Below are 14,794 nucleotides of genomic sequence, written 5' to 3'. Positions count from 1 at the left end.
GTAAGTCATAATGGTCATAATTGTCTTGGGGACCACATCTTTTGCACCACAGCAGTCCTACCATAGGGATCCTGTTAGCGGTTGGTGCTCTACTCACCCCACGGCTAACAGCTGCCCTTCGCAGCCAGGCTTCACCGCTCCGGACCCTCCAGGAACCTCTTAAGGGCAGGGGGGCGTCACTTGGACTCAGCACCGACTATTGCTTCTTGTTACTCCTGGATCCTGCAGCTTACAACAGCCGCCCTTCGCAGCCCGGCTAGTGGCTCAAATTTAATTTTATTCTCCTAATGTCACCAGGTGATCTGCTGTTTACCACATACTGTATTAGGCATCAACCAGGTAGCCCTGCCAAGAAGTTTCATTGCGTGGAGGGTATAAACTATATGTATGAGGGGCAATAAGGGGATGCATATCCATTAACAGGCAACAAGCCAGTAGAACTAGCAAGTCAGAAACGTGGCAACACAATAGAACCCTTTAAACAAGCTGCTAGCCTGAAGACATCACCAAACTGTTAGCGGTTGGTAGCTCGAAGCCAAGGCAAACCCAGGCAGCCATCATACTTTAGCTCCAAAATAACAGTGTGCGGAAGGCTGTCTTCTACGACAGAACCTACTTGATCGCCTGGCAAGTACGAACTATGAAGCGTTAATCATGGTGGAGCAATAGGTCTTGGTTCTCCTTTTATAACCGTCAATCGAGTCTTCAAAAACTATTGAAAAATTAAAGCGTTGGTGATGGCTAGAAGCAGGCTACTACAAAAGGGGCTGAAGCTGCAATTGGTCGAGCTGAAGGGCTCACTTGGACTAAATTACATTTTGTTATAATGGGAACTTCTTGTTGAAGAAAATGTACACAATTGCACTCTTGGGGACCTTCACAACATTTAAGATGGCCATGGTTTATTTTGAGACTGCTGACCCCCCTCCACCACCACTGTTCTCAGCAGTGCTTTACTGTGTACTACAGTCCACTTGTGCAGGTGTTGGATAACATCTAGTTGGATCTTTGGAAGATTTAAATAGGTGCATTTTCACTGGCTATTGCCAGGGATCTACAAAGGCACTTGGGTCCTCACGTTATGTTAATAGGGTTTTACACTGCGCCAAAGGCTCGCCTGTGGACTAGTATACTGTGCGCCGACCAGGGGTATCGAGATTTCAGACTGCTGGAGCAAAGTAAATGAGCAGGTGGGCAGGGCGAGATAAAAGAATGGGAAAGCAGAAAATATATGCTACAAAGGGGAGGGGTGCAGCCGGGGAAGAATGTTTTGTGATCGCATGGGTGTAGGACAGGCCTTTTTTTAAGTGGACCATAGATCTGCAAAAGAGAAAGCGATGTGTCATTGAATGTTACAATAACATGCAAGGGGCTCACTTGGATCTATACTTGATGTGTGATTAATGTTAGCCTTTAACACATAGCACAGACATTGTGATTATATCCCCCCCCCCCCACAAGGGAGAGACCTTGGAAGGATCTGGGTCCAAACAATTTCAAGCAGCAGGCTTCTAATCAATATTTACATTGGTGGAATGCTTTTCCAAGTTGAGTGGCTAATCCGATTGCTGCTTGTTTGTGCCCATTTTTGGACACTGAATCAAAAGGGAAGCAGTAAGACCCACAAAACAAACATAACTCATCAAGGAGGTACCAAACACGAAGAATCTATCAAAAAAGTTAACAAGTCAATGACAGCCCAACAGAAAACAAACCAACAGAACCTGAAAAAACAGGCACACAGCAGGGGGCGTGCATTTGCGGGTACAGTGGCTACCACCTTTTAATTGTGCTCTATGGTCAGATCAATGGAGCAGGGCCACGATTGGACCCACAGATGGAATCCAATAAATTCTCCCACGAGGATCAAGCGTGGTCCATCTCATCCCCTCGTGAGCCTGGCTATATGACGCACACAGAAACCCTAAGAGACAAACGAGGACCCATCAGCAGTTAGACGTAGGCTGAACAGACTTGGAAGAAAATAGAAAGTTTAGTCTTGGACGACTAAGAAAACGAAAAGGAAGGATACCTCAGAACAACTGGGTAGCCCCCAGACATCCTCACTATCAATAACTACTTGAATTCTATGTCAAGACTCAGAGGCTCGGATTATGCTCAACTCTTTACCTCGAGTAAGCCAAACCACTTAAACCAAACTATCAAATGACCTACAATATCCATGACCACAGGAGAAATTTGAAGTTTGCGTTTCATTGGTTACACAATCCCACATGATCTCAACAGTCCAATCACGTCTCAAAGTCCATTATCAACATCCCCGTCTTCCTCTTTCTTTGCTGCTCGGGCAGCCCAGAAACGTAATTTTATGATATTCCTTTTTGCATTGTGCGTATTGCTCAGTAGAAAGCGCAGAGCGCGAAAAGGTCTTGGCGGAGCATATCCGCAGCTAGGGAACGCAAAGAGGTTGCGGCTCCAGCGTTAGGTTGTCAGCAGGAGGCAGTACCACACGGATATTTGCGGCAGGCACGACAGGACCGTGAGAGGTTCCAGCGCCTCAGCATGACTTCTGTGTGGCAACCAACAAGCAAAAAGGATTTTTTCGAAAGAGTAGAACAACGTTAGGGTCCCGGACAAAAGGAGATCAGGTTGCAATTATGTGCGGAGCAAACGACTCCTATCTGACGGGTAGACAAGTGCAGAACTCGGAGCCTGTCATCAAGACACGCCATCTGGTGGTGGTGAGGGTGCACCGCAGGCAAAGTAAATAGACTGCTAACAGCAGGAGGTGCGCAGACGCCAAAAGCCTCAGGAAAAACTGCCTTAAAACTTCCAGGGGGCCCCAGTCACATAAGGAGCTCCTATTTTTGACAGGCACAGTCCCAGTCAAGACTGTCGATTCATGTACAGACCTGCCTAGCTACAATTAAAAACAAGATTGACGGGGGCAGCCCAGGCAAACTGTATATATTTCAGAACCCGGCAGAGACATTAACATGAGTGGAGAGTACACAGAGGAGGACTCTGAAGGCCCACATTTAAGTGGCATCAGAATGAGCCAGGCCATACAGAAAGTCATGCGTAGGGGAACCACGCGTGAAGGCAGGATCATTATGGAGGGCCTTGTAGCTTTCTCTCGGGGCATGGCAGAATTGAGAGAAGCTTGCAGAGGCAAAGGGGGAAGAAAGAAGGCCTGCAGGGTATGTAGCACCCATACCCACCCGGGATCCCCCATAAGAGCAAAGGTGGCAAGAGGAAGACAAGGTCAAGGGCCAGGATAGCTCAGAGGATACCTCTGAGGTGGACTGCAGGAGCAGCAAAGAATCAGATGATAGGAGCTCATAAGAGTCTGAGAACTCCTCATCCGAGTGAAGCCAGAAGGGCAAGCCTGTGGCTCTAGAGCCTCAGGGTGACAAATTCGACCCTGATGCCTTAGTGCACCCCAGATCATCCGAGTGGGACCCTCCAGAGAACATTACGGCCTACCTAAAAAGAAGGCCCAGAGCCCCCCCCCCACCCCCGAGTAAGGAGCCACGAGTAAGGCATTGATCGCTCCTGAAGGTCATGCCAAGACAAACTACTCGAAGTGGTGGGGCCGATCACAAAAATATGGCAACTGGCAAAGGAGGCTAAGCAGAGAAAGGAAGCCATCAATCCGGAGGTCGTCTCAGGCGGGGCTCAAAGGGCAATGCGTCTGAAGGGCAATGCAAATAGCTCCAATGCAACAGAGAGGAGACGGTCTATTCTCATGTAGACTAGGTTGGGAGAACTAGTGCCATCAGAAACAGCAGCAGCTACCAAGGGCAAACTGTTTGGGGGAAGACAGTCATCAAGGACATGGCAATGTTTGCCAGCACATACACCACACTGGATAAAGCACAGGCCTCCCTGAAGAAGATCTTTGGGAAGAAGATTTGACAGGACTGGCAGAAGCAAGGGCCGCTCGGCCAGCCAGTACCCCTACTACAGGTTCTTGGGACAAAGAGCTCACTGGAGGGAGCAAGTAGACAGGCGAGCCAACCCTTTCTTCCCCATATTTAATAGTCTTTAATAGAATCATAACTTTCTATAACAAATGTATTGAAAATCTATATTCCTGCTCACACAACGAATAACAACCTGAGCTTGTTTGACCTCAATCCATTGTCTTTGGAACATGAGAACAGTTAGACAAACATTTGTTCCCGAGGTGGCCCTGGAAGCCACGAACTTAACCACAATGGGCAACATTGAATTTAGATATTAACAAGCTACTTTTATTTTTCTGTTTGAATGTTCACATGTGGAACTTTTGAAGATTAGATACGTTCTGTCCCCCAGTTCTTGGCAAAGGGTGGGGGAGAAGAATAGAAGCGTTGTTCTCTTTTTCGCTAGGGGTTTTACCTTTTTGAAATATTCCATCCTAGAAGATCCAATGGGACTCTACCTCATTGGTAAGGGCTCGCTAGCTGGTCAACCGATCACTATAGCAATATATGCCTTAAAATGAGAAGCAAGATAGCTTTTTCTTAAATTTGATTCACAGAACAGCTGCCTTTGCAAAAGGCCTTCCAATAGTAATAGGTGGCGACATCAATACGACACCAAACCATATACAAAATGCATCTCTTGCCGCCTCACCAACTGATTTTAAAAATGCACACTCTGCATCGCTCTATTCAGAGAATGGAATTTGGTAGATATTTGGAAGCTCCAAGAAGAACTGGAAAGACTTCACATATTTCTACCATGTAGACAAGGGAGATTCACATATAGACAATCATCCCTTCTTCCTTAGTCCCCTTAATTTGTAAAACTGATATAGGAATTGGAGCTCCTTCCAACCACTCTCCCGTAGTGCCTATACTACAAGTAGATTGACTAAACCACCCTCCCAAACCTACCTGGAGGTAGGAAGATTCTCCTTTGAGATATCAAACAATCTTTCAGGATATCACATCTCAATACTACTTTGAGGTCAATGCAACACCGGGAATGGAGACCAATATGATTTGAGATCCATTTAAGGCAATTATCAGGGGTGAATTAATCTCAAAGACCAGACAGGACTTGCAAATTCTTAGAAATACTACAAGACCTGCAGGGCGAGTTCCTTAGTTTACCTACGCGACATAAGAGAAATGCTCTTGCCCCATTGTGATGTGACAAAATATTTACCAGTGATTTTCTGTTAAATGGTGCATGTCACCATAAGCACACTGCATATTTTGTATAACGCTGCCACCCAAAGGCTAGCCATGCACAGTGAAACACTTATTTGCCATTTACTGCAAACAAAGATTGTTGGCAGTAATTGTCAAATGAAAGTTTCAAACATCCCTATACTCACCAGCAAGAACCAGTACTCGCCCTTCATAAAATATCACCAACGTGAGTGAGCTAGACCAGAGCCTTTATTAAAACCATAGAGCTAAAGAGAGACTTTGCATTAAATTGTAATTGGAGGTCAACAGGTGCGAAAAAAAAATCACAACTCCAGAGGTTCGATCACAGCTCCGAGAGATCTCAAAGTCGCCAGTCTACGTTATAAACCCATCTCTCTGCTAGGACAGCACAATACTAACCAAAACAGGCTATAACCAAGGAAATAAAGCCAACATATTGTTAGTTTTGCAACTTACAAAAAAACTAGGATCGAAACGTGATTAAACTAAAAAGATGCTAATGGGGGCGTTCACCAAGACAAGAAAAACATCTATATAGCATTCTAGTACTCCCATGCCCCAGATAATGTCTGGTGACCCCATATGACAATTAAAGGAGGAAAAATACCTTGAACTGATCATTCGTCTTCAAATACCAAAATCCCGGCACACTTCATTAGAAGCCAGCCCCTATAAATAAGGATGTGATGGACGCGACAGAGACTACCTCGCTATAAGACCCCAGGGCCAGACGGGTTCACACTACTTCTAGAAGACATTCAAGTCTCAACTTAAAAAAAACACCTAACAGTTATTCAAATCCTCCCTGGAGTTTGCCTCAGGTGCCATTTATATAGCACTATACACCGAAGTGCATCCCCTCTTCTTTTTGCCCCCTTTAAAAACTATTAATATGATCTACATGCTCGCCATACAGATTAGATCCAACTAGAAAATCGAGGGTCCTTCAGTGGGGCAATTACACAAAATGGCGCTCTACGCAGACAATATCCTTTTTTTGACACAACCTAACACTTCCCTATTTGCGGCTATGGAGGAGCTTTCTGCCTTTGTGAGATCTACAGGCTTTTCTATCGACTACTCCAAGTTAAAGGGTCTAAACATTTCCGAGAAGGAAATCGCCATTATTGCTTCAAAAAAATTGCACTACAAAGGAAGATTTTCACCCTAGATTATTTAGGGGTTAAAATACCAAGCGATAGTGAGACAATTTTACAGTACAGCATACTCCCCCCTACTTAAGGAACTAACAGGCAGCAATCCAAGGAAAACAGTTGGAGCCATAAAACAAATAGAAATCGGCAAGAGGTAGCAAACAACCAGATTCTATAAAAATGGCTATAAATCGATGACAACCTAACAAAGAACCCGTAAAAAACAGGCTTACAGCTGGCCGGTGGGGGTCTTTGTCGCAGCACAATGGAATACCCGTTTTAATTGTGCCCTCAGAGTGTGGCCATGATCTTTTCCCACAGTGGAGCCAGCTGAGGTTGGCAGATTTAGGTAGATGAGGGATCGAAGAAATCACCTGGCAACACAGGATGCAAGCCTTGAAAATGACCTGGTCCCGAAACTGCTTTGTATTTTTTGTAGCCTTCCAACACAGGTCCCAGCACAACCTCTTGCTCCATTACAGAGGAAAATATTCCACCTTATCTGGACAATGATACAGGCTGGGATAGCCTGCAAAATTCTGATGCATCCGACTGCACTGGGAGGCCTCGGATTCCTGCGATCAAGCGGTATATCTTAGCAGAACAGGTTGCCCATCTCTTTGACTGGCTAGATCAGACCTCAGACCTTAGTTGGTTACAGCTTGAAGAACCAACATCCCAGGATATGCTAGCACACCCACCATTTCTAGGGAGGGAGGTGCACCATAGAGCCAATCGCCTTCTCCCAGCGGTCCTTTCCTACCACCACTATTAGGACAAAGCCCAAAAAGTATGATATGTAAACCCAAGCCTGGAGCTTTTATCTCCAGCGATGGGTAATCCAAGAGTTTTCACCTGGAATGTGTCGAGGAGCATTTCAAAGGTGGGCAGACATGGTTTTATCAAGGGTTGGGATTTCATTAGGTCCCCAAGACCAGGTCAAGTATAAATACACCCAACATTATACAACCGACCCACACAGTGGACAACAGGCAAGCCACACCCCTTTAATTACTACTGCAGGAGGATTTTCTCAAGGGCAAGTTGATTCACGTACTTGAGATAGCCAAAATAGACGAGAGCCTATGTTATATAGGTGAGAGGAAGACTTGGGCTAACAGAGCACTGTGGAAACATGGGCTAACAAATGACAGAGGGTGCCAGGACGTCACTGAGATGCACAACCTCAAGGGAATACCTCTACTAAATTGTTCTTATGGGGTCATATGATCTTAAATGCCTACACTGCTTTATGGCTAGCTTTTCACCACTGTTTGGTGGGGTTGTGGCAAGGGTGGAAGACTTCAGTCACATGTGGTGGACATACCCGAAAGCACTGTTTTTTTAAAATAAATTATATTAGGAAGAAGGATATAACACTACAACTAGACTCAGTTCATCTGGTTTTAGCACAGGCTCGAGAGCCGCGGAGGAGGAGACTTTCTGCACAGTTCCCCAATCTTATTTGTACGTGCTTTGAATGCCACTAGACTTTAGCTCAGTGTTGGAAAAACCCAGAATGTCCTATTGAAGCAATCGGGTGGGCATAACTAGGGGAAAACATGGGCAATGAAGTGTTTGTCTGCCATGCTCCATGTGTTCCACAGAGATATGTGTATTGGGGGGGTTGTGCAGAGCTGCTTCAACAAAGCATAAAAAGAAGTATCAGAACTTCTTGCTATAGCTGTCCCCTAAATAGCGCTCCGGTGAAATACGAGGTTTTTTTTTTTAATAGCCGTTATCGGGTCATTGTTTCCTCAATGCGAACGCAATGAATCACTTGCGCGCGAGCGAGGAAAGGCCCCGAGGGAATGCCGGGAGACTGTTCTTCCTCCCACTTCCCCTGGGTCCTACCACCCGATTTATTCGTCGGCGCGGTTTCGTCACTCGAGGAGCGGGGTCGGGTGCCTGAGGCGAGCGCGTTCGCTCGCGGAGCCGGCCCCGCCTCCTCGGAACCTGAACAATGCAACGCCGCGGAACAACGATGAGTGGGATAATATTCGGAACGTCAGAGCGACGCGGATTACTTCTATATTTTCTTCAATTGTAAATATTACATTATATATACACGCTCTAATGTCAATGAAGGACACACTCATATATATAAGTGTTCTGTATACGCTGCGCTGGGGATTATGAACATACACACACAATTATTCTAAAGAGAGATAATGTGAGGTACTTATCTTTGGCAGCAAAAAAGAAAGAGGAAAGGACATGGGGAGCAAGGTTCTTATAGACTGACCTATGAGCTGATTGGAGCAGGAGTTAGGGTCAGGACTACAACACCCCATAGGTTTCATGGGAGTTTTAGTCTTATGGTCATCTTGAAGAAATGGACACTATAGTTGGACTTTTAAAACCTCAGTTTGGCTATTTCTTTGTTGTGACAGAAAAGCACAAATGCTAAAGTTTAAAAAGTCATGTTTTTTTAAATGCTATTATGGCAGTATTAAAGAAAGAAAAGCATAATGCGAGCCTCCTGTCTTGTCAGAATGAAGTGTTTGTCTGCCATGCTCCATGGTGGTCTGCTAAAGTTAAACATAGGACTGCTTTGTTTAAATATCTGCCTTTATTTTTTATGAGATTTCTTATGATAGTGAAGTAGCCTTTTCTTCTCCAAAATTCTACCTAATGTTAACGTTTGTTGTAATCTAAAACTTTCTAAATAAAAGTTGTGGGGAAAAAAAAACACAGGCTTAAAGCCAATATAAACAGGCTGCAGGGCAGTTACACACTTATGGGCAGTCAACAGAATGAAAAAAATAAAAATAAATAAAATGTAGAAAGCCAAAAGAATATACCAAGGGGCAGCAACCCAGCTGAGCCAGACAAAATAGATAACCAACCTAATAGTCAAAAGGCATCAAGCCAGCAAATACAGTCAAACGGATAGCACACCAATATTGCCACAGAACCAGGCAGGCAGCAAGACAAACAAATATCAACAGGCAGCAAAGCCAATCGCCAACAAGCCACGAGAAAGTTTCAGACATATATGCAAATTAACATAAGTGTCAACGGCATCAAATAAACAGAAGCCACCAGATTGCAAGCTAATACAATCCATTAGCGAGCATGACAGGATCTAAAGGCTAGCAAACAAACTAAACGGTCAATGGGCAGCAATTAAATTAAACATTTCACACAGGACTCTGGGACAACAAGACCTAGTCCATCAAACTAGTCAAGATTATTTTTCAAGCAAGCAGCAGGCCGAAAGAATGCCACAGACTGCCAGCAAACGAAGAGTCACAGGCGGGAAACCAATAAATAAAAAGTTTTTTTTTAAACTAGCAAAAAGGCCATATAAACAAGCGTTGGCAATGTTAATGTTAAAGGATATTTGTATTGCGCACTATCACCACCGGAGTGGCCCCTTGGCGCTCTGGGAAAAAAAAAAGAAAAAGGCTGGGGTGGGAGGCAAGTTAGTGGGAATAAGCCAGAAAAGTGTAAGGGAGCAGTGATGTGCTGTTGGAGGCCTCAGCCCGAAGTCCGTTGGCTAGGCTAAGGATGTTTTACGGTCAGTAGCCGTAGGGTGGTGTTGTGTGGGTCTATATGTGGTTTATTTTGTTGTTGCAGTGTAGTGAAGTTTGTGCTGATAGTTGTGTTGTAGACTTGTGGTTGTATAGAGTGTGGAGGGGTGTATGCAGAGGGGGGGGGGAATTTGTTAGTGGGTTGGTTAATTGGCCCCGCTGTCTGGAAGCAAGGCTCTAAACTTCCGTGTTCTCTTCAGGTGGGGTTGTGTGAGCATCGCTGCGTCTGCGTCCAGATCTGGTGTTATTCGACGCTCGCAGTTACTTTCCCATTTGGCATCCACTCACATGCATGACCTTGCCCACGTTGGGCACCGGCCACCTACATGGCACCTGTTTGTATGTGGGGCAGGCAGGTGTTTGTGCGTCCCTTCAGATCTGGCCCAGAGAGCGTTCCCAATCTAGTCGTGCGCGGCATCGGTCATCCAGGGTTACTCCCTCTATATGTTGCGGCAGCTCAGCATTCATCCTCTTAATCAGTTGCTCATGCAGGCTACCGCTCCCAGCCCCTTTGGAACGTGACAAATGCCAACGCTTGCAATTATTGGCAGGGTGGCATCTGACTTAATTCTCGACTCCCTTTGGTCAGTGGTCCTGCAAATGTCCACAACTTAGTTGGAGTGTGGCAAGTGCTAATGTTCTCCCAATTTTATACAAGTATGATCTCTAGTAGCAGTTATGGAGTGGGTGAGGTTGTTAGCTGGAAGTTGGCCAGGGATGCTGATTTCTGTCCTTATGGTTGTTGCTTGTGTCCTGTTTGATTTTGCGCTCTCTCTCTTGTTGGATCAAGATGCTGTCGTCCTAGATTCGTCATCCTTTTCTTTGCGTTTCTCGGTTGGTAGTTTAGTTTTTCAGTTTGAGTCTGATGTTGAAGAGCCAGGTTTTTAATGATTTTCTGAATTGTAGGTGGTCTTTGGTGTATCTTATTTCTGGCAATGCCAAAGGTTTGGGCTTTTGTGTCGGCGTGGGAAAGGTACTTAACAGACACAGGCATGGTGGTATTTACTACCCATTACTGGTAGCAGGTGCAAAATGGTGCAGGTACCTGGGCATCTAATAGCAGTGCATGGCAAGAGCTTAATAGTTATGAACAAGCCAAAAATTGTGGTTTTGCCAATACTTGTTTTTAACAGAACTTCTGTGAAGGATACGCAGAGTGCTTATAAGAATGGCTGAATGCAAGCCTGGTATGACATTTTTATTACACCAGTAGCGCGTTTACAACTTCAATTAAGACATGAACTCTCAGAAGACTGCTTTGAACAAACACCGACGGGCACTTTGAATGCAAAGCTTGATGGTAAAGCTTGGATTAAAGCTTGCACAAAGAGTTCCCATGAGGAGTTTTTTTGAGCTGACAGATGCAGGAATGGCCATAATGATTAGCATGGCCATGGGCCCGCAATGGTTGGGCACATAACCCAACAACACCTACAGACTGTGTCCCTCCTCATAGGTCATTCCTACCCATCTGTACTTGAATGCAATAGTTTTGGCTTATAGGTGTCGCAAGCAACACCCAATAGCCAAAGGCAAAGAGGGGGAGGGATCCTCAGTGGTTCAGAAGAGTACTAAAACTCACCATCATATCTCTATATTGAAAAAGAAACCAACTCACATTTTGAGATTCAGTGATGGTGTTTTTTTTTTAAATCTAATCTTTACATCAGTAATAGATATTAATGCATCATTTCATATTCAAATCATCAACGGTTTGACATTTTTCTCAACACACATTGTATTACATCAATACTCCAAAGATTATACAATATGAAGAGCAAACAATGTATTTGGAACGAAGTAAAACAAACGCCATCAATAATTGAACAAAAGAGGACAGAACCGATATGCATGCAAATACAATTATTTAATAACACTCCTAGGCTTATATTACAGGCAAAAACACAGCAGAACATGTCAACAGAAAACAATCCAACTAAACCAGTCCAAAAGGCAGCAAGCAAGAAAGACCACTGGAACTAAATCAGGCTGTGAGCCACCAGGTGCCAGACAACCACTAAGACTGAGGAAAACAAGTGGGTACCAGTTCAAAGACGAATAGCCAATGAGTCCCCATCACAAGACTGCAAGTGACCAAAAACATTTAACTTGTTTCTAATGGCATCACACTAAGAGAAGAAACAAGCTATTTCCAAAGTATGCAGTAACGAACAGGGTTCGAAACTGAGGGGAGCTTGCGGTTATTCAGCTCCTGCGTGTAGCCTAGAAGAGCCCGGTTTGCTTGGAAAGAACAGCTACCAGGGGCTGCAAGGCTCCCTAAGACAACTGATGACGAACACACCTTTGTGAATTTGACACTTCAGTGGGGACAATCTATAAACAACCCCTTCAGATACACCTATACGACAGTTAAAGCATAAGGGGGGGGGGGGGGTCGCAAATAAAAAGATATTTGCATCTTATGTGGAAGTTAGACTTGCAGAATGGTGTGTACCATCTCCTCGTTCCCCAGTGGTAGTTCCTGGTCACTGATTAATCATGGATACCCAGGAGCTACTTTTAGCTTCTGCAAACTTAATTTCGATCCCTGATGAAGAACAGATACGATAATTGTACGACTGTGCCGGGAGATAGTTGAAAAGAGGTGAAATTGATGGTTTACAGAAAAGCCAAAGGACACTGGTATACAAACGGTGCTAACTTCAAATGCTGTATAAATATAATACTTGGAAAATAAATTTAGCAGCAGTCTTCCGATGCGTCTTCAGGTGTACACAATTACACATGAAATGTTATCATTTTCCCATAGGGGGTCTGTATAAGAGGACTCTCCTCACATTCAAAACGTGTTTATCCTCTACCGAATGAGCAAGAAAATATTGCTATGTGCTTACTAGAGCTCAGGTGCTTCACCCTCCATTTCTCCTAATTTCCAAACCAGGCACCCCTTCCTTGTGCCACCTCCCACTTTATGTTTCACAGAGATCACCCAAGCACAACTCAAAAGAGACTGCATCCATGTCCTAATTCATAGTGTCCTTTCCCCACCCATGTATAACTTTGCTGGTTCAAATTCACCACCTCAAGTCACCGACACATCTTGCTGGCTGTGTTAGTGACAAAACAGGTGCACAATTACAATTCATAAGCTATTTAGAGGCCTCAAAATGTGCACACACCACTAGCCTTCAGCGAGTGAAAATCCAATCTTGGCGAACACAGTGTGCTGTTTATATGTGGAGAATTGCATTCATGCCAGGTAGCGAGTTATACCCGTCTAGTTAGTATCATTGTTCACAATTAGTTATTAACCATGCATAAACACGTGACTCTCCCTCATTTATAAATACAAATTATTCACAGGGACAAAGCACACCAGTTGTTACTCACCAAGAGTAAATGTTCACTTGCCAAAAGCTAATGTACGTTTTGAGGCCTGGTTATGTAACCCTTTCTCTACCCATGCACACTGCAGTCAGATCAACTGGTTCACAAACTTTCAACTACTGTATTGAAAAACAACCCCACCTTAATGTTATTAGTAAAAATGCCCATCTTCGCAGGGGAGCCAATCCTGGAAGAAATTGAATACTCAGTCTTCCTTACCAGCAGTGATCAGATGGTTTCTTACTTCCAAAGATCTATCTAACTCGAAGGTAATACAGCATGGGCTCGTCTTCAAATTATTTGATAGCATGACAACTTTGCAAGCAGTCTGGCTAACAGGAGCACATTTGTTCGTTGCGGAACCCCCACAAGCTTTTGCCAGGCCCTTAACCAAAGAGTAACGGTAGACGCCAGACACTTCTCTTCCGAGTATCCACATCCACGATACACTACCTCCCTTAATAATACAGTCCAACGTCTCAGTGGTGCATTCTGCACACTAGGTAAATTACACAATGCAAGAACTACTGCGTGCAATTCCCCCTTGGCAACGATACACTAATCACACTCGGTTATGATATATCCTCTGCAGTAATGCGAGAGCTCAAATGTGTTACCTCCTGCTTGTAGTAGAGGAGCCTGCTTACCCGACACCAACATCTACCCTTGAATCCCGGAATGTGAGCAAACTGGTGCCAAACATACACTCTGCGATTTTGAGAGTTTATGAATGAGAATTGGAACAGATTATAAACTGAAATCAAAGGGTAGCAAGAAAGGGGGGGGGGCAAAGTTATAGTGTGCAGCTAATGCGGGACATGTGTAGCACACTATGATCCAGCTCCTCTTTGCAGAGCCATCTCTTGCCTGGGTGAGAACACATTATACCCAGCCCTACTGCAACGTCAGTATTCTAGTTATGGTAAAGGTATCCTCTTCCCCATTGCGCAACTTGCAAGGTACTTCCTATCCTCTATAGCCATAGCAAAACTGATTATAGAATATCTCTTAGCCAAACTTCAGTATCTCCCAGCCCCACCCCCCACAAACTCAGATATGGTCTGCTTCAAACTCACCTCTCCTCTCGAGGTCGAAACCCACCAGCACGAAATAGTCTGCTAGACGTGTCATGCTTATGTCGCTGTACCCCAGGCACTGCGGCCACTCATGTCGCGCGCTGACTCTGGGAGAAGGTGACGGTGATACATACACAGCCCCGGCAGCACCCTATGGCAGCCATCTTCCTGCCAATCCGGGCTGAGCCTTCTACGCACGCGCAGTCTCAGGACCTAGGGAGGAGCCGTCAAAGGGTCAGGCAGCTCAGCTGGTAGCAACTGCGCACGCGTAGCCAGATGTCATTTGACGGGATATTACGCATGCGTACATTCTAGAGGCGCATGGCGGGGACGATATACTTTTGTTTTATTCGTTAAAGCCTTCAAAATATATCATTTAACGTTTTTAGACTCCCCCCTCGCTAGTTTGCCATCTTCATCATATAGTGATTAGTAAAGTAATAGTAAGAGTCCCATTTGCTTCTTAAGGTGAAAGGCATTGGCAAATAATATATAAATGTTAAGATGACATATATGTTTGTGTCCTCTTTTTACTTCCATGCCGAGTGTCATAT

General features: G+C 44.6%; 1 protein-coding gene across 10 annotated transcripts in view; it reads right to left on the bottom strand.

Moving 5' to 3' along the window:
- SBF1 (SET binding factor 1) overlaps positions 1–14,446 on the bottom strand; it is a 2,512,102-nt gene extending 2,497,656 nt beyond the window's left edge. For all 10 annotated transcript variants that reach the window (XM_069629502.1, XM_069629505.1, XM_069629506.1 and 7 more), the window contains exon 1: positions 14,241–14,446. In XM_069629502.1, the coding sequence (XP_069485603.1) occupies positions 14,241–14,295 (55 nt within the window). In that variant the 5' untranslated portion in view covers positions 14,296–14,446. The remainder of the gene's footprint in view (positions 1–14,240) is intronic.
- Positions 14,447–14,794: the final 348 nt, after the last annotated feature.

The sequence above is a fragment of the Ambystoma mexicanum genome, chromosome 12, assembly GCF_040938575.1.
Source record: "Ambystoma mexicanum isolate Mex_15411 chromosome 12, UKY_AmexF1_1, whole genome shotgun sequence".
Taxonomy (NCBI): domain Eukaryota; kingdom Metazoa; phylum Chordata; class Amphibia; order Caudata; family Ambystomatidae; genus Ambystoma; species Ambystoma mexicanum.
This window is presented reverse-complemented; position numbering and strand designations above follow the sequence as displayed.